The sequence below is a fragment of the Eriocheir sinensis genome, chromosome 15, assembly GCF_024679095.1.
Source record: "Eriocheir sinensis breed Jianghai 21 chromosome 15, ASM2467909v1, whole genome shotgun sequence".
NCBI lineage: Eukaryota > Metazoa > Arthropoda > Malacostraca > Decapoda > Varunidae > Eriocheir > Eriocheir sinensis.
Genome location: NC_066523.1, coordinates 14,252,944 through 14,279,490, shown reverse-complemented (window position 1 = coordinate 14,279,490; position 26,547 = coordinate 14,252,944). Strand labels below are relative to the sequence as shown.

The following is a 26,547-nucleotide window of genomic DNA, read 5'->3' as shown; positions in this document are numbered from 1 at the left end:
GGACCTGAAAACCCAACTTTCGCCTGCCGCATTTAATAAAATGATAAATAAACATATTTCTATACATATACACACTACATATATATATATATATATATATATATATATATATATATATATATATATATATATATATATATATATATATACACACACACACATACAGTCGTCCCTCATATAGTACGGTTGCGGTTTTATATGGATTGTCATGGAAGATTTTTTTTAGGATTTTTAAATTTCCCGCTCGTCGCACCAAGTAGCCATGGCATGAGTGGCAACACTGTTCTACCAAAACACCTGCTGAAACCACCGCAATGAGTTTGAGATAGGTGTTCACCTTGAAGAAGAAGTTAGATTTAGGAGAAGTTACGTTGCCGTAGGGAGAGCATACCACGTGAATGAGAGCAGTGTTCGCTGTATTTATGATCTTGGGTCTTGGTCTTAGTTCAGGAGGTAGTTGTCCCTTTCGGTCCCAACTACAGCCTTTGAAACGGCTTATTCCCTCAGGGCAAACACCCTGAAAATCATAGTGAAAAAGAAATTCTTGCTGCAGTAACTGCCAGTGCTCCAAGAGTGCTGCAAGAGTGGAGATATAGGCCGTCCTTTTACTAAGCCTCTTTGTTGCTATGGTAACGGCGTCTCACTCCCAGCAAAATGGCATATGCTGATCTTCCTGGCGACGTTTAACATGCATTACTAGCTGTCCTGGCTGATGAACTCCTTACAGCAGAAGATGAAAAGGAAGCTGCAGTGGATATGGTGGCACAGAGAGGTGAAATGCAATGGAAACACTTGTATGTGTTTGTTTGGGCCGCTATATTTGGTGATGACGTCATCACAGCACGAAGGCGCTCCACCTCTCAAAGTCGGGAGCCAGCAGACTTGTCGAGTTGGCAACTCGTGCTGCCGTGTCACGCGTCTGAGATCACTCGGGACATTCTGAGAGTCCCGATTCTCTCTCTCAAACGCAGCCCAGGAGTGTTGTTAATGGGGGCACTAATTTTATACGGATTTTTAAATAGTACGGGGATCCTGGGTCCCTAACCCCCGTACTATTTGAGGGACAACTATATATATATATATATATATATATATATATATATATATATATCTATATATATATATATATATATATATATATATATATATATATATATATAAATAAATGGCATGGAGGACCATAACAGCAGGCAGGCAGGCAGGTATCTCTCTCTCTCTCTCTCTCTCTCTCTCTCTCTCTCTCTCTCTCTCTCTCTCTCTCTCTCTCTCTCACACGGCCTCTCTCAGAGAGAGAGAGAGAGAGAGAGAGAGAGAGAGAGAGAGAGAGAGAGAGATTGGGCATAGGAAAAGGAAAAAGACGAAGAGGAGCTACTCGTCGAGCAGCACAAAAAACACAACACACAAATGACAATATATGCTGGAGGAGGGAGGGAGAGAGCGAGATAGAGCGAGGCAGAGGGAAAGGCAGGGAGTGGGGGCAGAGAGGGGAAGTAGGGAGGCAGCAGCCAATCAGGAGATATCAACATGTGACATCACTGCAGGGGGTGGTGCTAGCCTCCATGGGACAGAAACCTAACAACCTTTCGTAAATATGCGCCCGGGCAGAGCTTACAGGCATCGCATGGGCAATTTGAACGACTTTTGGCGTCGAGCAGCAATTTTTTTTCAATTTCTTGGAAAAAATCAAATACAGGTAACTCTCGATTTATGCGAGTTTGGTTTACGCGTTTTTTCCAATAACGTGGGGTCCAAAATCCAAATAAATGTTTAATTTACATGTTTTTTTCACTTATACGTGATATTTTATGGAGTGGCCACCAGATGTCTCACGCAACTTGACTCACACGGCGCTGCGGCCGCACAGCTGAGCTCGGTTCTTCCCGCGTGCCACTTGAACAACAACACAGTCCCCACGCTGCCACGCTACTCAACAATAGGGGTGGGCAGGTACCGGTACCAGTACCAGTACTAACGGTACCAGCTATACAGTACGGTACCGTTACCAGACTGCTCGTTACCGTTACCAATACTAGCCAGTCGCTCATGCCTGAGTGGATATATCGGTGATATGGATATTCTCTCTCTCTCTCTCTCTCTCTCTCTCTCTCTCTCTTTTTTTTTTTTATTTAAACATAGGCACATGTATAATATTTGCATACCCAAAGGTGCACTGTCGTGTGCTGCCTATTCAAAGGGCAGAATAAAATCTATATAAAAAAAATAACTACATAAACTATAAAATAAATATATATATACTATAAAAAAAATTAAAAAAAACCATACAATACAGAATATATGTGAGCGCACTGCACACTACACTCGTGTCACTGCTCCACCACGAGTGTCAGTGGGGTGGGGAGTGAGCCCCTCCAGTGGTGGGCCGACAGTTTTATTTTTTGGGTGTTCATCTCCCGAATGTTTGGTATACAGGCCGTGAACATGTTCCACATCCGGCAGACTCTTCCCGAAAAGGTGCGCTGGTGCTGGCTGGTACGGGAACACGGCACCTCCACTGCGTCACCACGGGATAGCACCGTTCTCGTGTCCCGCGTGGTGACTCTCGGAGGTTGGCGTAAGCCCACCAGATGTGGCACTCCCTGCACTTGTGCCTTATGTAACACCACAAGAGCAGCTACGTCCCTGCGGTGTTCCAAGGAGTCGACGGAGTTGAGAGTTTCCTGCCCGGTTGGGGGGTCTGCCGCATCCACCAGTCGCAGTGCCCGTCTCTGGATGGCGTCGAGTCTCCCGCTGTGCGAGGCAGCACACGACATCCAAGAGAGGGCAGCGTACTCCAGGTAAGGCCGTATCTGGGCCTTGTAGAGCAACAGCCTCCCTTTTTTGTCGAGGAAGCTGGCCACCCTTCGCAGGCAGGAGACTCTGTGGGAGGCCTTTTGGGCAATGTGTTCGATGTGGCTGTCAAACCGTAGCCCTCGATCCACTTTCACTCCCAGAATCTTGACGGATTCCTGGAGTGGGAGAGGGATGCCACCAAAGTGTAGCTTTCCCTCCATTGCTGGCCCGGCAGTGGGGTATCGATAGACCACTATTGCCCGTGTCTTCTCCGGGGCAAAAGTCACCTGCCAGCGGGCACCCCATACCTGTAGCACCCTCAGCTGATGATTGATCTCGTCAGCAGCTCGCCCACTGTCTTGTCGGGGGTATGTGCAGAAGAGAGTGTAATCATCAGCTGAGACTGCTGGCAGCTGCCGGAGAAGGTAGTCCACGTATACGTTCCACAGAAGTGGCCCCAGCACTGGGCCCTGTCGCACTGATGCCTCCACTGACAAGGACTCGTATGCCTGCCCGTTGACGACAACCTGTAGGGTCCTTCCTTGAAGGTAGTCTCCCAGGAGCTGAAGGAGATTGCCTTGGATGCCCTTAGCGCGGAGTTTCTCGAGGAGGCCTCCGTGCCATTCCCTGTCAAAGGCACCCGCTACGTCCAGGGCTACCACGGCAGTGTCCAGGCCGTCATCAAGGGCCTCCTGCCAGCTCTTGGTGAGGAGCAGCAGCAGATCAGAGGTTGACCGGCCCGGTCTAAACCCAAACTCTTGGTTCGAGGGGAGGTACTTGTTCTTGAGGTGTCGACAGACACCAAGACCCTCTCAAACTCATTCTCCACCACAGAGAGCATGGAGATGGGCCGATAGTTTTGGGGTCAGACCTGGAGCTCCTCTTGTGGACGGAACCACCGAGCCTCTTTCCACGCCGATGGCCAGGTGTTTACCAGGAGGCAAGCAGAGAAGACAGTGGTGAGAGGGGCAGCCAGCTCTTGGTAACACTTCTTTAGCAGGTGAGGACTGAGGTTATCGGGGTCGGTCACCTTCTGGGTGTCCAGCCCTCGCAGCAGGCGCTCGACTAGCACCTATGTCACCTCCACCTCTGTGATAGTCTCCTTGCACTGCTGTTTCAGATGTGTCGGTGACTGTCCGGAGTTATCCACCTTCATCTTCTCGGCGAAGAGACTGGCCAGCAGCTGGGCTTTATCCTTGCTGCTGGTGGCCACTGCTCCATTCTGTCTTGAGAGGGAGGAATCGCGTCCTGGCGGCTGATCCCCTGCCTTCCTTGACGAGGGACCACCAGGTCTTATTTCCTACCCCTGCTCCACACAGCTTGCCTCATGTCTTCCTCCCACTTCCTTATGGCTCTCTCTCTCTCCACTGAATGAAGTGAATATTTATTTTTCGATAGAAACCTACCTCTTGTTTGATTTACATTGTTTTTGATTTACGCGACCTCTTCAAGGACACAATACTCGCGTAAATCGAGAGTTACCTGTATTTTTTAAAACTCCCGGATATGGGCAAGGTCGGATACAGTGCACCCGGATAACTGAGGGTTTAATATATATATATATATATATATATATATATATATATATATATATATATATATATATATATTTGCATAGTAAGTTTTCTTTTGCCTAGATAAAGTGTGTATTGTTATGAAAAGAAATCTGTGTGTTTCCATCAGGGAGGACAGTGATCCGCAGCCAGTCACAAGGAATGGCCCTGAGTACAGGCCACATTCCAGCATCTTGCCAGCCATCTGTGTCCTGGAGGCTAAACATCACATTTTTGTTATACTAGAAAACATATGTCATAATATGCAGCACTGTGTATCTTTCAGGTAAGTCAGTACACTTACGTAACAAGTAAAATAATAATAATAATAAAAAAAAGGGTTTGGTGCAATTTTTTTATATATTATTATTATCCCATATGTATATGTATTTGCATCTAAGGAATTTTCATTACGAGTGTTTTTTGGTATCTATACGTCGTTAGATGCGAAATATTACTGTATATTCACATACCCCAAAGTTTATACAGGCGCTAGCAGCCATACCCACAATCAGGGCCCGAGAGATGGGGGGGGGAGCTGGTATCTCAGCACCAGGATCCGGCCTTATAGGGGGCTTGGCCACCCTGGCATTATGTGTGTAAATTAAGATACTTAGGGGCCTGGAATTACTTGCAGCACCAGGGCCCAATGGTAGCTCTATGGTGGAGGAAAAAAAGGCTGGCTGGGTCGCCATTTTCTACCTTCGTAATAATGGCGCAAACCTTTACTCCTTCCCCAGCACCTGAGATGGTTCACAAACTTAAAAACAGCATAACAACAATATCATGGAATACTTTCAAACATCTGGCTACTTATTTGAAGAAAGACCAGTCCTTCTTATCTTGCCTAGATGTGTTGGAACAAAGTTGGCCAGGTGCTGAAGCGTAGAGGCGGGAATCCTTTCCCAGGCGGCACGCAACTCAGCCTCTAATTTCTCCACCGTAGAGGTGTCTGTTTCCCTCAACTCCCTTTTTAAGATATTCCACAAGTTCTCTATAGGGTTCAGGTCCGGGAATATACTTGACCTCATTAGCCTGAAGCCAATTTTTTATGGAGTTTGCTCTGTGTGCTGGTGCCCCGTTGTGCTGGAGAATATCGGCACCACTATTGGCAAAACACTCCCCCAAGTGATCTTCCAAGACCTTGATACACTTGCTGGTTTACCATGACATTCTTCTGGAACACCACTGACGGCCCCTTACCCTGATAACCGAAAGCACCCCATACCATAAGCGATGGAGGGTGTTTTACTGTAAGGGCGCAATACTTGGGGTCATTCCTATCAACACCCTTCCTCACCCACACCGTCTTTCCCTACGTGTCACTCACTAGGAATAATGTCTCCTCAGTTCAGAGGACACTGCACCACTTTTCTAATGGCCACTCCAAGTATTTTTTACCAAATGCCTTATGAGTTTTCCTTTGGTGTTCATTTAAAGTGTGTTTACAGCACGCAGCAACTTTCTTTTAACTGAGGCGCCTGTGGAGTGCTCCAGACACCGTTCTAACCGTCACATCACCAAGTAGCTTGGGGTTTTCCTCCTTAAACTTCCTTGCCATAAGGGTGGGTGTGACATCCACGCACTGCTTCAGAAGTTTGAGCGAAGTTTCACTGATTTTCGTTGGCCTCCCAGTACTTTTAGCTGGGGTAGGTACATGAGCACTGGCGGACGCTTTGAACTTAGCAACAAGGTGCCGAACACTTCTTTCACTGATTCCTGTTTCCTGAACTATATCCTTTGTTTGTAGGCCTAATTCATGACACTGAATCACTCTGACCCTTGTATCACGATCAAGAGGCTTCCCACTCATGAGGTATGGATGTTACACACGATGATGCAAAGCAGACACAAATACCCTCTAGGGGGTATCTTGAGTGATACTGAGACACGATGTCATTAGCAAGTGATGACCAAGTGCTTGAGGAAAGTACTATGTAGTCAATTTCCTGCGGGGCATTTTTTCTTTTACGATAAACGGATGGTGTCAACTAAGGAAAAATAACCTGGCCAGCCTTCTACCCGGCCAGCCTTTTTTTCCTCCACTGTATCTGGCACTGCCCACAATACATGTTACCCCTTGTGTGTGTTAGCTGTTTGTTGCTTATTACCTTATGATTTGTTACCTTTGCTCTGTATATTTGTATATTTTCAGCTGCAAGGGTGCCTTTATCCTCAATAAACCATTGACTGTTATTATGATAGTTACTGTTTATGGGTCGGTGGCTATCTTGCTGTTTCTATTTGACCTTTAACTGATTACTTCACAGATTTCACTCTTACCTGACTTCCTTGATATATATATATATATATATATATATATATATATATATATATATATATATATATATATATATATATATATATATATATATATATATATATATATATATATATATATATATATATATATATATATATATATATATATATATATATATATATATATATATATATATATATATATATATATATATATATATATATATATATATATATATATATATATATATATATATATATTTTTTATTTTTAATGTAGACATGTTATCATGGCTCTTAATCTTCTCTAGATGATGGAGTCAGATGATCTGTCATGCATGATGATAATAGGTAAATATTTGTTCATTAATTTTGTCATGTCCCCTTAGCCCGTCTCAGTAGCTACATTATGCATACTGAATTTATGTGACATTTGAAGTATTTTGTTGTCCACAGCCCAGCCAAGTTAAGTGGGTCTGAAGTGCGACCTCTCTTTGTGCTGTATCAGCTGCTGGAGGCTGCTCGGGACACTCATGACCGTGGACTTCACCTGGGTGACATCACGCTCAGTCATCTTTTTGTGGATGATGCACTCTACCTCAATTTATTACCATGCATCTCTGACAGCTTGATGAAGCCAGACCCTTTACTTTCTCAAATGAAAGATATAAATGAGGAGGGATCATGGTTGCTTGGAGAAGGGGCAATAACTCCTGAGGCTGCTTCAGACTTCGATTTCAGGAAGTCAAATAGCAATGACCAGCCCTCACTAAGTTGCCATAGCTCAAAGAACTTTTCTGGAATTCATTCAAGAAGATTACCAGACTATGAAAGACTCCTGTCAAGTGAAGATGCTTATAATGTATTGAAGCAAGTAAGTTTGCAGTGTTTTTAGCATGTGAATATCATATTCAGGTTTTTAAGCTGTATTTGGCTTGAGATTGTCAGGAATTAATATGATAACATTTATTAATTATTTCTAAATGTTTTTATTTTGCAGTGATATTTTATCACATGACTATCATTTACATGAAAGGAGTGACGATGGCAGTGAAGTCAAGTGTGTTTAAAAGAGGTGTAAGACAGTAGAGAACAGGACCAATTAGAACATTTCAGACATTACTAGCAGAATCTGAGGATATTTGTCATTAGAAGTATGAGGGTATAGGGAAATTTTAGTAGGAAATGTAGGAGGTAAACTTTATCATTAAATTAACTTTTTGTCTATGTTCTTTTTCTAAGAGGCATAATTGGCAAGACAGGTAGTATCATTAAATTAACTTTTTGTCTTTGTTCTTTTTCTAAGAGGCATAATTGGCAAGACAGGTAGTTACTCCAAAACTTTGCATTGCTACTTTAGTAAATATTAAGTTAAAAGAAGTGTTGGTTGAACTTGTTTTTAAATGAGTCAATCATGTTACACTGGACCACTGAAGGTGGGAGTTTATTACATTCTTGCACTACAATGTTGGTGAAAAAAAATTTGGTGCAGTCTGAATTTACTTGTTTACATTTCAGTTTTGTGCCATTATTTCTTGTTCGCAAAGTGTCATTGATCATAAACAATTTTGATTTGTCCACATTCGTGAAGCCATTAAGGGGGGAGAGAGAGAGAGAGAGAGAGAGAGAGAGAGAGAGAGAGAGAGAGAGAGAGAGAGAGAGAGAGAGATTTACATAGATTTACATAGAAAATCAGACCACACAGACCCCATGGTCCAGACTTGGTGGTCTGTCCTTAAACCTAAGTGATTTTACATTAATCAGAAGACTCCAAAACGTTGCATTTCTACTCTAGTTGATATTAAGTTGAAGGAAGTGACGGTCGAGCTTATTTTTGAAGGAGTCAATCGTGTTACACTGGACCACTGACGGTGGAAGCTTATTCCATTCTCGCACTACAACGTTGGTGAAGAAAAATTTGGTGCAGTCTGAATTTACTTGTTCACATCTGAGTTTTACGCCATTGTTCCTCGTAAGCAAAGTGTCATCAATCATAAACAATGTTGATCTGTCTACATTCGTGAAACCATTAAGTATTTTAAAACATTCGATCAGTTTTCCTCGGAGGCGACGTTTCTCAAGAGAGAACATGTTAAGGGTAGAAAGCCTTTCTTCGTAGGATTTGTTGCGCAAGGAAGGGATCATTTTCGTTGCTCGACGCTGAACACCTTCTAATTTAGCAATATCCTTTGCATGGTGGGGAGACCAAAACTGTACCGCATATTCCAAGTGGGGTCTGACTAAACTGTTGTAGAGCGGGAGTATTACATCTTTATTCTTGAATACAAAGTTTCTTTTAATGAAGCCCAACATTCTGTTTGCTTTATTTGCTGCATCGATGCATTGCTGTGAGAATTTGAGGTTTGACGCGATTTTGACCCCCAAGTCTTTGACGCATTGAACGCTTTTGAGTTTAATGCCGTGCATTTCGTATTCGAGAGAGAGAGAGAGAGAGAGAGAGAGAGAGAGAGAGAGAGAGAGAGAGAGAGAGAGTGAGTGAGTGAGTTTACCATCAAAGGGATAAATGAGTTAACCTACTGAATAATAGCACAGCATGAGGATTAGTTAGCAAAGAAAGGTGGCTTAGGCTTTGATAAGGGGGACACTAGAGTCTTCAGAAGAGCAATAAGCATTGTAATAGCAATAAAATATAGAATGGCAAGGAACATTGTAGTAGACCAGACATGGGGTGGTTACTTATGTTATGTAATCGATTACAATTACTTCATATTTTCACGATTACGATTATGATTACAATAAAATTAGGTGTAATCGATTAAGATTATGATTACTTAAAAAAAAAATAAGAGGGTAAACGATTACGATTATGATTATTTGAAAAACTGTAATCGATTTTAATCGATTACGATGTATGTAGTAGACTGTTAGGGGTTGCAGACAATAAGTTAAAGAGGGAGTTTATTAGCTGGTTAGCAATTTCAGGTTTACCTCTCTCTGCTCTGTGTGACCATCACTGCAACACCAGAAAAAAATATTAAGGATCAATTATCATAATCTTTTGTATTGCTATGTATTATGTACTATAAGAGTTGCTGATATGTAATGATGTATTAGATGAATTGATATATATTGTTGCTCACTGAAAGATTATAGTTTAATATTAAAGATTTATTACTTCATATTAAGGTTGAGGAAGGCAGCAAGAGCATGGAAACAATTCTTCAGTGTTCCTTAGTTCATCTAACACAGCTTTGGGTAAGTAATATTATCATATACTTATTGTATTAGTTTGTGGTGAAGTTGAGTTATTTTTATTAACAATAAGGTTAATTCAATCTTGATTCCTGTTTTTTTTTTTGTTTTTTTTTTGGTAATTAATTAATTAATTAATTTATTTATTATTATTATTTTTTTTGAGAAGCCATACTACCATGTTAACTAAAATAGGCACACATTATAAGGTAAGGGCTTCTGTTCTCATTGCTTGTAATGGATCAATTGTATATAGTATTTATACAGTCTGTAATGCATCAGTTGTATATACTTATACAGTGAAGACAAAATAATAGCAATGAATCAGCATATTATGCATTCTGACATTCTTTTAACATAAGGATCAAATACAAAACCCAGTTCTTACTGATATCTATAATAACTGTCCATCACCTTGAGGGGGGCGACTACGTTTTTTTTTTTTTTTTTTTACGAATATATTTAAAATTGGACAAGTGCATGTTTTTCGCTCAGCGTGGCCGGGAAACCCTAAATTACCATGTGGTGAGGTTTGTTTTCGTAAAATTAAAACCCCTCCCCCCTGGGGGGGCTTTTGCGCTATAGTCGGACATGCGCGTCATAAGACGCTCATGTCAACATATGCGGTAACATTCGTATATACGTAAAAATTGCATTAGAATATTTTATTTCTTCGTAAATTTTGTCATATGTCATCCTCTCTTCGCGTGGAGAGGCAGGGGAGGGAGAGAGGTGCCACCGCGCCAGTGCCAAGCGAGACACAGACGGGAAGAGTATGTCGTACTTTTCTCTCCTCTCCAGCCCAAAAAACGTCCTTACAAATGATGTACAAGCTCAAGGCAACCAGAAAAAGAGTCACCAACATCAAGAGGGCTTATGGAACAGCCAAACCTCAGAAAACAAGCAAGAGAGTAGTGTAGAAGCAAGGCACTCCCGCGAGGCACTCCTGCGGCACTCGTGCTACGTGGGAGTGCTGCGGGCCCAGATGCCTGGTCATTCTCCAGTAAGTCAACAAGATGTACACAATAATATGTGAAAATTTCATGCCAATCAAATAAATGCAAATGGCAAGACAGGAATGAAATGTAAAAATATCTTTAGGACCAATATCTCGAAAATTAGTTCTTTAAACTTAAAATAATTTCACAAAATCGGTTAAAAGTCTGATCGACTTTTGTTAGGTATCGGTTAAAACTACAATTAAAGGGCAATTTTTTGTTGGAAATAGATTTTCAATAATGTCAAAAGAAAATGGGACACAGAGAGGAGAAAATAATAATTGACAAAAGATTGTAATTTTTTTTCTTCGAAGACAAAATAAAAAATCAAAAAGTTACCTCCAACAAAATGTAGATAGGTAAACAAAGTTTTTATGGTATTTTTTTCAAACTGATTAACTGAAAAATAAAGCCTGTGAAACAAAAAAAACAAAAAATACGCTTTGTTTGAGTCTCCTAAACTTCACCCGAATTTGATGAAATTCACAGAATAACATATCTTTCCAGTAAGAAACAACATCCTAAGATTTCAAAGCTATTGGACGTACCATATGCGCAGGAGGACCCCTCGTAGTCGCTCCCCTTAATTTGGGAATTAGTTTTTTGCAAACCCTAGCGGGAAAACATTGAGCAGTATTCATTTTGAAAGTTCTTAATTTCTGAAATTTTTCTCAATTAGAAAGAAATGGTCCTTACAGAGTGACCATGTGCCCTACATATTAATGTCAGGCAGAGATGTGACTTACAGGTAATAATGTACAATATTTTACTTATGATTCTTATTTTTCTAGCAGGAAATACACATGTATACATGCATGTAAATTATAGTTGTAAAGTATGACGACACTTAAAAATAGAATCATAATCAGCATTTTTTTATATCCATATAAATGTAACATACTATATCTTTATTTTATAATTTTTTTAGGTGGGCCACCAGATCACTACTTTGGACTATCTTCTTTGCCTAAATTTCTTTGCTGGGAGAAGATTCAACTTGCCCAACCATCACCCCACTGTGCCCTGGGTGACAGACTTTTCCTCCAGAACCACAGGATGGAGAGACCTTACTAAGACAAAGTTTCGCCTAAACAAAGGGGACCAACAGTTAGATCACACGTACCAGATGGCTGCCACTCAAGGCCAAGCAAAGCAAGCAGTAAGTTCATATTGTAGTTTCAAAACTAAAACCTTCCTTAAATTAACCCTCTCGCACACTGTAAGTTTCCAATAAGTTTCTATTCCACTCACCATGCATTTCTCAGGCCCGACTGGCCTTTTTTTGCCGCCGCGATACTCTACATTCCCAGTCGTATTTTACCCTCACAGATATATCGTACCCCAATAAATTTGGTATCAATGGCTTCATAAAGACTTGTACTAGAACATGCACAAATAATAATAGAGGAAAATATAATATATAAACAATACAGACTTGTTTCAAGTCTCCGTATAGAGTATTGTAGACAACAAATCCTAAGTACCAACTCTTCCCCACTCGCTAGCTCAAAATTTTGTGGGCCAACTTTTTTAGCTGAATATATATTTCAAAGCAGAATTTCGTGAGGATTCTTATGGTATCCTCAAAATCCTCATATGCCTTTTAGTTCCCGAGTTACACCGAGAAAACTTTTTTTTCCTCTCCCGTTAGAGTAGGCTTAAAAAATCATTCAAAGCTCCTCATCTACGCTCCTTAGAAAGGTTGCCATATGTTACCATTAAGAAACTTATCCCAACAAATGATGCTCCCAAATTTGATGAATTTTCACTGAAAACTTAATTTTTAATCAATTTTTTAAAGTTTATGATGCATTTTGTGTCATCGTGTGCCAGGACCTTTTACCCTTGATGACGCAAAATGCGTCATTGTGTGCGAGAGGGTTAAATTTGTTAGATATCCTTACATTAAAAAAATTTATGGAATATTGGATATTGCTATTTGTTTCTCAGATTCCTTCCTCTCTCTGGAAACACATTCATATTAGATATTACCACAGTGTCATTCATGTACTATTAAATAATTTTTTCCTCTATCCTTGACATTGTGCAGGAGGCTGGTCCTTGCGGTACCAAAAATACAATCACCCTCGATCCTTTAGGGGTTAAACGTCGTCAGGAATATCCGCGGACACCATTTTGCTGCCAGAGCAGCTAGTAAACGTCGGGAGGCCCTGCTCGCAGCTGAGCCCAACTTTGCATCCGAGGTCTTTGATTGGCCCGTGAGCCAGCGCGTCTGTGATTGGTCCGTCGCTTCAACCCCCTCTTGAACTTGAAGTCCGGAGTCAATTGCAAACAGGGCCTCCTGTAAACGTCGTTAGGAAGATCAGCAGACGCCATTTTGCTGCTAGTGAGTGATGACATTTACCAGCTGTTCTGGCAGCAAAATGGCGTCCACTGAAATTCCTGACGATGTTTAAACATGCATCACAAGCAGTTCTGGGCAACAAGCTCCTTGCAACAGAGAATGAAAAGGAAGCTGCAGTGGTTATCATGGCACAGAGAGGTGAAATGCAGTGGAAGCACTTATGTGTTTGTTTGGGCCGCCATGTTTACTGATGACGTCATCACAGCATGGAGGTGCTCCACCTCTCCAAACTGAGCTGCAGCAGGAGGTCCGAGTTGGCAACTCGGGCTGCGGTGTCACGCGTTTGAGAGGATCACAGCACGGAGGCACTCCACCTCTCCAAACCGAGCTGCAGCGGGCGGTCCGAGTTGGCAACTCGGACTGCGGTGTCATGCGTTTAAGAGGACCCTGAGCGATTCGGGCAAGGGAGACCACGAACTGCGTCATAGATGATTTTACCCGCGTGAACTGAAAATATGGTTCTGAAATCATACCGTGTCATAGGAAACCGCTCTTTATGAATCCACGTCATACGCGACTTGACTGTGTATATATATATATATATATATATATATATATATATATATATATATATATATATATATATATATATATATATATATATATATATATATATATATATATATATATATATATATATATATATATATATATATATATATATAGAACAGGCTGGGCAGACCATCAGGCCCCACCTGGAAGAAGCCTTGGGCGACCATCAGGCCCCACCGGAAGATGCCTACCGGTGCAATAGGCAATCAACGTAAAAAAATATATATATATATATATATATATATATATATATATATATATATATATATATATATATATATATATATATATATATATATATATATATATATATAACACCAAAACACTTGTAAACCAAATGAATTTCCCCATTGAAATTAATGTGAATCTCATTAATGCATCCCATATCTCAATTTTCTTTTATAAAATCATTTTAAATGTTATCTTATTCAGAATTAAATTAATTTTACTAACAAATAGCAATGATAAATAATATATAACACAAATCAATGTATTACGGTTGTTATGGAGACTGCCGCAACTGCTAACTACGCTCGAGGTGTAGGCTTCGCACGGGTTTAGCACTCACAGTTTCCTTATTCTCGAGGTTCCAGAACTACGTTCGACCACCAACTTGAAGGTAACCTGACGTATCGTCCAAGATGGAGGGCGAACGGGAGTCAGTCATGTCCAGGAGGGCATACAAGCCGCTGAGGCTTGCACCCTGTTCTTGTTGCGAGCATATTATCCACTGTTCCTATTTTCTTATTTGCACCATCCATTTCAACCATCTTTCTGGGGGACATTGTTAAAGCACAAAGAACGCACGCTGTAGTGCTGAAAACAAAGATCACACACCAAAGCACAAGTGCAATCGGACACGAATGCACGAATTCTGTCTCTACGAGTTTACAACGCGGACTGAGACTAGGGTTGCCAACTTGCCACCCTTTCCTTAAAATACGGAATGCCATTTGTTCCATATTTGGCTGTCTGAATGGTTAAGCAGATAAAGCTCAGTATTTTAAAATTGTAGTGAAAGCATTTTTTGGTGAACCACAAAACTAGTCCATAAAATTATGTTTGTCAAGGGTCGTCCTGAAATAAATGTAAAACACACGTTGTAACATCCCTCCCTGCTTCCTCCTGCCTTCACCAGCAGTGGGCACCGGCTGTCAGTCATGGCAGGTTAGAGAAATTTTAGGGTTGCCACCCGTTCCTTAAAATATGGATTCGTTCTGTATTGGAGAATGGGACGTTGCGTTCCTTATTTTTATTAGCTCAAGTTGTCAACCTTAACTGAGACTCTATTCCCATTGTTTTCCGCTTTGAGCACTCTCGTCTTGCAGTGAACATAGGGAACCACCCTCATGTCTTCAACTTGTACAAAGTGACACGCCAGCCCTCGTTGAAAGACCAACTTGGTCGGCTTGGGTGACGTCAGCCGATAGTCAGTCTATCGGCATCATCCCCTCCCCTTCATGAGCGGTCACCTGGCAACGGTCTGTGATTCCTCCTTGGAGGGACGTATGTGCTTGATCCTGACGGCCTCCATATAGCCCGTTTCCCCACCCTTGAGGTGGCGACAAATAAAAGAAAAAGAAAAAAAAAAGGACTTGTACAAACCGGATGCTCGTATACCAAGTCACTGCTCGTAAACTAAGGCTTTTTTTTTTTTTTTTTTTTTTTGCTTGTAAATCAAAAGACGTGTAAACTAAGCCACTTGTAAACTGAGATATGACTGTGTATATATATATATATATATATATATATATATATATATATATATATATATATATATATATATATATATATATATATATATATATATATATATATATATATATATATATATATATATATATATATATATATATATATATATATTTTTTTTTTTTTACAGTAAAGGAAGCAGCTCAAGGGCAAAAAAAAAAAAAAAAAAAAACTGAAAAAAAAAAAAAAAATCATTATGTGAGCAGAAACCTTGCCATTTCCGACTATTTCTATATATAACGAAGTTTGTTAGTCACAAATACTACATACATACAGGGAAATTAGAATAATACTTACATATTGGACACTACATTATGCTGACTGATGTGTATGTACATGTTTAGCCAAACCACCACTGAACCTAACCCTGGACTCATCAAATTTGCTTGGCAAAGCCCCACATATACTGGACTGGCCCCAAGAGTATGTTAAAGTCCAAATTTGTTATATCAAGGTCTGTAAAAGTGAGGGTTTATCATATTGCCCTCTGCTCTAAACCTATCTGTTTTCATAATGTTAAAGTTGAAGAGTATCTGAGCTGGGCTGTTATTTTAATGAATATTTACTTTAGTAATTACTCAGAGAACAGCATTTGCTAGGGCCCACTCCACACGTGTCAATGTCCTTTTGTGTAGTGCAGTGTTATGGTCTTGCACTCAGCATTGTCATCATGTCATATGAAATACTTTTTTTTATAGGTAGCCCACCATGTGACAGAAGTATTCAGTGAAATTACCTACTATGTGTACAAGGCTCGTGTCACCCCAAAGGAACTCCTGACTAAATATGTACGCCAGCAGTGGGTGCCAGAACATTATCCATCAACAGTGAGTCGTCTTTATGAGTGGACACCAGATGAATGCATTCCAGAATTCTATACAGATTCTTCTATATTTAAGGTATGTATGTCATTTGTTGGATTACATATTACTTTATACATAAACAATCCTTGAAACATTAAAATGAAGAATGCATTGTACTGTGCAGTAATAATAAAAGTAATGAATACAGTATATATATATATATATATATATATATATATATATATATATATATATATATATATATATATATATATATATATATATATATATATATATATATATATATATATATATATATGGACAGGTAACTTTCGATTTATGCGAGTTTGGTTTACGTGTTTTTAAAATAACGCGGGATCCAAAACCCAAATAAATGTTTAATTTACACGTTTTTTCCACTTATATGCGATATTATATGGAGTGTTTTATATATATATATATATATATATATATATATATATATATATATATATATATATATATATATATATATATATATATATATATACACATGTAACTCGATTTACGCCAGTATTGCATCCTTGAAGAGGTCGCGTAAATCAAAAACAATGTAAATCAAACAAGAGGTAGGTTTCTGTCAAAAAATAAATACCGTATTTTGCAGCGTATAACGTGCACCCCAAACTTTAAGACAACAATTTTGTAAAAAAAAAGTTCTTAAAATGCTCAGAAATATGTACGGGTTAAAGAACATTGACAATGTACAGTTTCCCGAAATTTATATATTTTTGGTGTAACCTGTACTGCTTGAATTGACAAGTGTCCTTGAGTAAAGCAGTGAAAATGACGGCCTGGCTGGTGTTGTGAGAAATACATCCCCGTAAACATACTGATGATGCACAGCTTCTGATATCATAATAAGCATATTATTCCCACCATCACTCGTAGGTTATGACAGACAACTATGCAAGGCACAATTCACATGGTTCTGGTGACACGTGGCATGCTGCGCATGCAGCTGTTTGTTGTTTGGGTGTGGTTGTGTGGTTTTCAAACAATGAAAATGGCTGCCGGGCTGGTGCTGCAAGAAATATCTCCTCGTACATACTGATTATGGACAGCTTCTGAGATCAAAATTAGCTTATTATTCTCACCATCACTTGTAGGTTATGACAGACAACTAGGCAAGATACAATTCACGCGGTTCTGGTGACATGCAGCATGCAGCTGTTTGTTGTATGGGTGTGGTTGTGTGGTTTGTAAACAATGCAAATGGCGGCAGGGCTGGTACTGCGCGAAATAACTCCTCATACAAGACTCATTATGTACAGTTTCTGATATCATATTTACCCCATTATTAATAATGAACACATGGATATTTTTTTCCAATATGATTTTTTTATGGATATTTTTTTCCAATATGATTTTTTTATGTAGCTTGTACTGCTCCTTAGTCATACAATCGTAAGCCACCTGTGACATCAAGATCAAGATCATACAAATGGCGCCCGACGGAAAAACGGGATAACAGCAAAGCATGGGCGATCCTCCACCGATTTAATTTTTGTATAGTAGTTATTTGATCGCCCTGTATTCTATGGTAACATATTATAAGACAACCATGGACTATGAAGGATCATTAACAATAATAAAGGTAAGTTTGCAGTTGTTATTGGATAAGACGAAAAACAGACCCGTAAAAACACTCCAAAGAAGGAAAAAATTATGAAAAATTTGTACATTCGGCGTATAATGCGCAGGGCTAAACTTTCAGGCATTTTTTATGTGAAAAGGCGCATGTTATACACTGGAGAATACTATTCACTTCATTCGGTGGAGAGAGAGAGAGAGAGAGAATATCCACATCACCGAGATATCCACTCAGGCATTCAGTCTCAGCCTCACTCGTCTGAGAAAGAAATGAGGGACACTATGAGTGACTGGCTAGTATTGGTATCGGTACCGAGCAGTCTGGTACCGGTACCGTACCATATAGCTGGTACCGGTACCTGCCCACCCCTATCGTTGAGTAGCGTGGCAGCGTGGGTACTGTATTGTTGTTCAAGTGGCGCGTGAGGGAAGAACTGAGCTCAGCTAAGTGGCCGCGGCGCAGTGTGAGTCCAGTTGCGTGAAACATGGTGGCCACTCCATAAAATATCGCGTATAAGTGGAAAAAACGTGTAAATTAAACATTTATTTGGATTTTGCACCCCGTGTTATTTAAAAAACGTGTAAAACAATCTCGCGTAAATCGAGTTACCTGTATATATATATATATATATATATATATATATATATATATATATATATATATATATATATATATATATATATATATATATATATATATATATATATATATATATATATCATATAGTATACTCATCCTCTATCCATCAGCCAAAAGAGGTACCTCATGAGTTGAGGAATGGGTGGCCTTTTCCAAGGCTTGTCAGTCCATTAAACTATTACTTGGCATCCCTCCTCCATTTAGATCAATTTCTGTTTCCATTTTACTTTTGTTTCTCCACTTATTTTTCTGGTAGCTCGACTTGTCAACACCCTTCGAAAAAACATAAGCTATCTGGCATCCTAAGGAGAACTATATCTTACTCAATCATATGATTGTATCATAGAATTTCAGTATGCCATCAGTAGCCACCAGTGTAATGCAAAAATTCTCTTTATTCTGAAACCTATGTGGAATAGATATGAAAAGGGAAAAATATTCAAATATCCCTCACTGAGATTCAAACATGGTACCAAACAGATGCCCAGGTACTCTGTTAGCAGAATGGTCACTGACCAAAATCATCCTCATGTAATAGCTCCTTACCCATCAGCCCCATGGATTGAGGGATTTTGGAGACTTTTCTGCATCTTGTTAGTCCATTACATAAGGATACTTGAATTCCCTCACTAAGTTATGTAATATTTGCTAATATATTTTATATTTTTTTGTGAACTGATTTAGAGGTAATTGGAATCAATAAGAAAGAACTGAACTTCTTTTATTCAAAGTTTAATTGCAAAAAGCCTCAAAGGTAAGTTATGTAAAGTGAGCAGTGAACCCTTGGTGTAATGATTATATTGTTGACAGAGTATTCACCCAGACATGGGTGACCTAGAAGTGCCTGAATGGTGCTCCGACACAGATGACTTCTTGAGTCTTCACCGCAGTATGCTGGAAAGTGATAGAGTATCTCGCAGACTTCACCACTGGATTGATCTCAATTTTGGGCACAAGTAAGTCATTCATTTGAGTTGATTATCATGCTGAGTAAAGATGAACTTTTGAAAGTCTAATTTGTAGTGGCTAAGGAGAGATGCTAGCTAAGACAACCTAACATGAACTATTATTATTTTTCTTTTTTCTTTTAGAAAATATTGGTAACGTGCAGCTTTTTAGCCCTCTTCAATACATCAGATTGAATATTCCCTGATCATATCTTTATATTGATATTATTTTCAGCTTACTATGGCTATTGATAATTTTCCAAGTAAATTTTCTTTATGATATAACATTTTATCACAAGAATGTATACTGTTTATTGTATATAAACCCTTTCAATACGTGATGCAGACGTCGGTGTCACAGTATGGATATCCTCTTTTAAACCTCTTAATCCTCTTCCATTTCCTCTTAATCCTCTTCTAAACCTCTTCAGAGGAAATGGAAGAGGATTAAGAGGTTTAGAAGAGGATTAAGAGGTTTAGAAAAGGATTAATCCTTTTCCATTTCCTCTTAACCCTTTCCATACTGTGACGCCGACGTCTGCGTCACTGTATTGAAAGGGTTAAGAGGATTGTCATACATGTTTTTCAGACTGTCAGGAGGAGCCTCCGTGAAGGCTAAGAATGTCTGCCTACAGCTGGTAGATGGTCACACATCCCTGGCCAGGGGAGGCGTTGTACAACTCTTCACCACACCTCATCCACCCAGGCTCACTCCTTCACCATATCTTGGTCGTTCACCTCCAAAATTAACACAGATTACACACCAGGAAGCAAGTAGGACATATTATATGCAATTAATTTTACTTGAAGATGAAGTGGTAACACTTAATATTTAAGATCAGCTTCAGTCATACCCTTTATATATTTAGGAGAAATACCAGTAGTTGACAGTATGTAGAATAGGCTGCCAGAACAATAAAAACATTCACATGGTATAATTTTAGATGCAGTACAGATAATTGTCAGTAATATTACAGATTTTTATTTCTTTCAGAAACTGAGAAATGTGATGAACAGAGTGAAGCAGACTCAGCTCCAGAGAGACAAGATGAGGAAATGGAGAACTTCAGATCCTTGGCGTTCTCTAAGAAATTGAGCCGCTCAAGAACATCCTTATGTGAAGAAAAACAAGCAGAATTGCCTTGTATCCAGTTACCCCAAGATTATAATCCTCTCGTTGCAATCAATCAGTTAGAAATTCATTTTAATTTTGTACTCAAAGCTTCAAGAAGAATTCCAAAGCAGCTTATTAAGTTTAAGGACAGTCAGCAGGCAGTGAAACAAGCAGCTCACTTGCGGCGAGTCAGGGATATGCAGGCCATTGGATGCATCATAGTTGAAATGTTTTCAGCTTCCAAATGTCGAGCTTTGGGAACGAGAGCCTGTCTCAGAGATCGCTATGCTCATGCTCGTAAACTGTTGGCACATGACCAAAATGATGTGCCTCGCTGTGCTCGCCAAGCCCTACAGATCATATTTCAGATGTTGAGCCACTGGGATAATGAACACAATAGTCTTCCTACTAAATATGATCCTGTGTATTCAGATGGCCTGCCTCCTCCCAGCCCTCACCAGCTGCTACAGCCACTTATTAATTTAGTGGTCTTCCCCTCATATTTTCCTAGATTGTATAGATTTGTGTGCAAAATGAAGCAATACTCTCGGTTGCTGAATGAAGCTCAGGGAACACATAGTGGCTCACATGACAGAAAGGAGTATATTCAGAATGTTATGGCTAACAGGGTTAAAATGGCTGCCAGAGACCTTCCTGATATACTACCAACCCTTTCTGCTGAAGGACTAGACCTGATTTTGCCCTTCTTGACAGAACTGTTTGAATACCCAGAGAGTGCTGTGAGTGCAGCTTGGTACCTGACTAGTATTCTTGCTCAGGCCCTTGGACCTGAGGAAGCAAACAGATACCTTCTGCCACCTCTAGTGAAATTATTTGAGGCAGAAAGTGTAACAGATAAACACTTGAAGCTTTTTCATCGAACTTTCCTGCTGCAGTTGCTGGTGTGGTTGGGCCTTCAAAAGTTTCTTTCCCACTTTATCACTCCACTAATTGAGGGTGTTGGAGGATACAAGGATATTTTGGGAAAGAGCCATCAGTCACCTGAGTTAGTGAGGAAGCAGTCAGCGAGTCTCAAGTAAGTTAGTGTGCTAAACTGTTGTATCAATTTTTGCTAATTGATCATTAAACAGATTATGGGATTTCAAGAGCCAGCATTCACTGAATAACAGGTCCTGATAAAATGTTGACTTAAAGTAAAATATTACTTAACCATTCTACATTATAATACAAGGTCAGTTTAGAAAACACACCATACAGTGACAAAATCATATTAGCATATATCATGGCATATTTTTCTACCAATTTGATTATTTATGATAGTTTTTCTATGACGATCATGTTATTCCATTTCCTGTCTGGGGGTGGAGTCACAGTAGCCCCAGTCAAAAGTGGATTGAGAGTAGAAAACCTTTTAAAGTCGTAGAAGGGAAGTCCACCTAGTGAAATAAACACCATTGGCATCCCTACATTGAAAATATGTACAAACAATTGTCATACATATACCTCATGCCCTATTAAGTCTCTTATAAACAGTAGTTTCAGTTTATAAGTGCTGTTCTTTACAGATTAATTTAATCTGTCATTTAATTTGGTAATTGATGGTCAGAAATTATTTATTTTTATGTATTCTACAGGAGTGTGGACATAGGTATGGGTGTTGAAGGGGTGACTTCACCGTGTGAAGAAGACTCTCACTCCAGCGCAACAGAGGTTACACTCAAGCTCCACTCTGACCCAGAGCGACCGACAAATCTCACTGAAGCTGAGTCTGAAGCAGAACCAGGTTAGATTATACATTATCACATATATACAGTAGTGCACTGTGTTTTGCTCTTGATTGAGACTGCAATCAATCAATCAGTTAATAGGAACACATGCCAAGGGGCATGTTGCCTCAACCACTATATGATACCATTCCCAAAAGGTTCCCCTGAGGAAGTCTCCTTGAAGTGGACATGGAGCAGTCACCCTTTTGGGGGGTTGGTTTACACAGACACGCAGACATGCATGGACTGCCAGCAGGACATGGAAACTTCATTGTTATAATTTTCCTTTATTCCTATGATGTGGCTTTGGACAGAGTCCTCCATTTTGTGTGCTGTACATGCCAAGCGTAGTCGTGAAACTGGAAGAAGTGCTGACATAAGCGAAATACATATCCTGGCTCTTTGCACAAAATCCTAAGTCATATATTGTTGCATTCTGAGCTTAAACTATTCTTAACACTCTTACATATAGTATGTGAACACTACATAACTTAACATTGTGTCATAACATAGAAATATTAGCAAAAGATACTGACCTCCAGTGCCACGCATTGAATCACCACTCCATCGTGCTGAATCAACATTATCCTCTTATAAGCGACAGACCCGCATACCCAAACACTCTGTTAACTATGAAGTCAAAGATTGTGGTGCCTCCTCCAAAATATGAAAGAGTTGACTTTTACTCAAGGAAATTTTGGTGTAGGGTACAGTTCCTTGCAAATGAGTTCTGGTCAAGGTGGAAAAGGGAAGTTTTTCAGTCTTTTCGGCTTAGAAATAAATGGCAGAAACCCCAAAGAGACCTCAAGGTGGATGATATTGTTATTGTTAAGGATTACAACCTAGCTAGAAACCAGTGGAAGCTAGGCAGAATAACTAAGTGTTTTCCAAGTGATGATAGTCTTGTGAGAAAAGTGATGATGTCAGACTCATGTCTTGACAATTCAGGGAAACGAACTAAGGCAATGAACATAGTTGAAAGGCCTGTTCATAGTCTTGTTCTCTTGTTAGAATGTACTACTCAGGAAGACCATGGCGTCCCCACTGAGAAGCCAAAATGATTTGTTTGTATTCAGGAGATGCAAAGATAATGTCAACAGTATTTCATGTATCTAATACTCATGTTATAATTAATGTATTAAGTAGCTATAAGGTAAATTGTCCTACAAATTAGGGGAGCCATGTAACTGTGGTATCAATATACCTCATTATGCTATGGCTATGCATGGTTTTGGTGCTCTTCTCCATCCCATTGGCCCTTGAACCTGTGGTGAGTGAGAATACATTACCCTGGGACACAAGGCAGTGCAACATCTGGGTTACCACAGATTGTTAACCAGTATGAATATTCTCTTCACATAAATGTAAGAATAACAAATTTCCTCTCCTTAAAGACTTTGAGGAGTCTGTTGTATCTTGAAATTGTACCATGAATACCAGTAAAAGTAACGGGTAGGCTATATGGTCAAGAAATAATAGAGTGAACTACAGGATATCTATTAACATTGCAGAACAGATCCTATGAATTTAGTTTCACTTTCTATGACTTCCATCATAATTAATTTTTATTTTCAGAAGTCTTTGTCTTTGAAGGAGTTGAAGAAGAGATTAATAGCAAATCTCCTGACACTCCATTGCAAGACGCAAGTGATCAACTAAGGTAGGGTTTTTGCATCTCTTACATACTTGTCCATTTGTTGATGCATATTCTTTGTTTTATCTATGGATTGCTTTATTTACAATTATTTATTCATGCATTGTCTTATTTTTCTGTCATGGACTGTAGCAATACAAGTCCTATAGGCCTATGGGGATTCTTCTTAACATCAGTTGGTTAGGGCTTTCCTGTGCTTGAATTTAAATTTACATTTATATGGAACTCATTCTTCAGTGGAACGGATCCAGTGTAGAGTCAAGATTGGCACATCAGTATTCACAAACAATGTTTTTATGGTATTGGAACAATTAGCCTGTTCCTCTGATATTTAAAAACTTCATTTAGTGCATTAATTATTCTTTGATATAAGAAGTATGATACATAAGAGCTACCTGCATTAGAAGCAGATGTCTATTTGTCATCATTTTGAAATTGAATTTTGCTTAATTTCTTTTAATGATATGGTATCATAGCAAGAAATTTGTTTTCAATAATTTAATTACAGTTATACTTTAATTATTCTATTTCATTTTTGTTCAGATCTCCCATGGCTTCTGAGACTTTGAGCTCAGACGATGTGTCTCTTTTGGAAGGAATTCCATCTCTGTGTCCTTCACCTCACTCCCCATCTCCAAGTGCTGGTGAGGAGGAAGAGGAAGAAGAAGAGGAAGAGAATAATGATGAAGATAAGATCTATAGTGAGCCTGATACTCCAACTCCCTTGGCATCAGCTTATGGAGCTTCCTTAGCTTCTGCTTATCCGACTTCCCCATCATCAATTACCTCCAACATTGACATTCCCAAAAGTGCAGCATTGCCTGAAATATCAGCTATCAAGTCAACCAGAGAATATTCCAGTTCACTCCCAGACTTTCGCCCTGATAGATTTAAATATGTTGCTGACATTGACATTGAGGAAAGTAAAGATTACTTACCAGTGGGCTACAAGGAAAAAGAAAGTCTAAATGACTCTGACCGGGTAGAGTTGGGTCATAACATGTCAGATGTTTGCTGTGAAAGTGTTTTGTGGTTGGCAGGCCGACTGGGTCCTGTCCTCACAGCGCGTCATGTGACCCGCAACTTGTTACGCATGCTCACTCTCTGCTATCTACCAGATTCTGGTGCTTTGGCTCCTCTACCTCCAGACTCCAATGACAAACTATCTGTTACAAGAAAGCGTATTTTAGGAGATTTGTATGCCAAGAAGGTGCTCATATGTCTTTCAGAAATTGCATGTAAGTATGAAAATGTTCATCAAGCCCTCTGTCAAGGGGATGTATGAATTTGTTACTGTATGCAAACTAATGGCTGATACCTTGATAGGTTGGTTGATTGATTCATTGATAATAGGTTAGATATTTTGTGCTATATATACTTTACTAATGTACAGTAAAAAAATATATGCCTCACTAATAGTAAGTCATTAAATTTGATTTATGTTACTGTCTTTGTCATATTGATTTTTGCTTGCACAATTACATCAGGTTTGTATGGTGAACAAGTAATACTGCTTCAGTATCTCTGCCACATATGTGAACTTGTGGCTTCATGTCGGCGCAAGCTGTCTACCACAATGGAGGGTGGGCTTCTTGGGGCCATGGCCTTACTGCAGCATCTTTTGCCTTACCTCTCAGACCTCACTTTCATGGAGTACTTGCAAGTAAGTAGTAATGCTTACAGTTATCTTTATGATACATTTTCAGTTTTGATGATATTAATGCCTACTTACTTTTGTGAGGCTCAGCCATTCTGCACTCTATAAGTTTGATATACCTTGCAGGAAACTTTGATCCGTAATGCAGTTTATCCAGTGATTCGCCTGTTATCCTCCACCAAGGTCAATTTTCCTCATGGTGGGGCTGCTCGTGGAGTGCTGGCCTGTAGGGTAGTTGACTGTCTTTTCATTATGGCTCTTAGAGTTGGCCGGGAGATGAGTAAGAGCATGTTGATGCCAACCATTACTAGGTTTCTGACAGCCTTTGACAAGTGCCACAACAGCTCCCTTGGGCAACTGACAGCCTCAACCAGGTATGTCCATGAATCTAGATGTAGGTTTAGAAGTAGTGTGATCTAAAATAAGTTAATTAGATTTAAGAACCCTTATTGGGTGTTGAAAAGGGTGAGTTGTACCTAATTTTCATATATATAGAAAAGGTGTATGATAAAATCTAACAGAGTAGGTTTATTGGAAGTACAGTGGAACCTCGGTTCACATATTTAATTCGTTTCTGAAGGCCGTTCGTCACTCCAAATGTTCGTAAAACAAAGCTATTTTCCCCATAGGAATCACTGTTAAATGGATGAATCCGTTCCTGGACCCCAGATGATTGCTTATTTAAAGTTTTACAATAGTACTTTGTGCACAAGTTCATAACACAAAACCAATGGAAATCAATAAATCTAACAAAAACAAGAGGAATTCAATATTAAACAGCTAAAATATAGATGAACACTAAATTTAATTTTACCATTCTTTTATGGAGGAGAGTTGATGGCGCAGTAGGAGGTGACACACTGGCCATTTTCCAGAGGTGGGCAAGTGC

The 26,547-nt window shown here is 39.4% G+C and overlaps 1 protein-coding gene across 14 annotated transcripts in view; it reads left to right on the top strand.

Annotated features, from left to right (window-relative positions):
- The window catches only part of LOC126998934 (WD repeat-containing protein 81-like), a 59,369-nt gene that overhangs the window by 11,882 nt on the left and 20,940 nt on the right, over positions 1 to 26,547 (top strand). For 10 of the 14 annotated variants that reach the window (XR_007753074.1, XM_050861209.1, XM_050861207.1 and 7 more), the window contains exons 6-19: positions 4,474 to 4,629; positions 7,061 to 7,478; positions 9,752 to 9,820; positions 10,533 to 10,820; positions 11,744 to 11,974; positions 16,183 to 16,383; positions 19,370 to 19,515; positions 20,096 to 20,280; positions 20,501 to 21,656; positions 22,216 to 22,364; positions 23,923 to 24,007; positions 24,545 to 25,239; positions 25,489 to 25,664; positions 25,785 to 26,032. Coding sequence is in view for 13 of the 14 variants with exons in the window: in XM_050861209.1 (XP_050717166.1) it covers positions 4,474 to 4,629; positions 7,061 to 7,478; positions 9,752 to 9,820; positions 10,533 to 10,820; positions 11,744 to 11,974; positions 16,183 to 16,383; positions 19,370 to 19,515; positions 20,096 to 20,280; positions 20,501 to 21,656; positions 22,216 to 22,364; positions 23,923 to 24,007; positions 24,545 to 25,239; positions 25,489 to 25,664; positions 25,785 to 26,032 (4,203 nt within the window). In the remaining variant the exon portion in view is untranslated. The remainder of the gene's footprint in view (positions 1 to 4,473; positions 4,630 to 7,060; positions 7,479 to 9,751; positions 9,821 to 10,532; positions 10,821 to 11,743; positions 11,975 to 16,182; positions 16,384 to 19,369; positions 19,516 to 20,095; positions 20,281 to 20,500; positions 21,657 to 22,215; positions 22,365 to 23,922; positions 24,008 to 24,544; positions 25,240 to 25,488; positions 25,665 to 25,784; positions 26,033 to 26,547) is intronic. The other 4 variants (XM_050861211.1, XM_050861203.1, XM_050861210.1 and 1 more) reach the window with 4 other exon arrangements.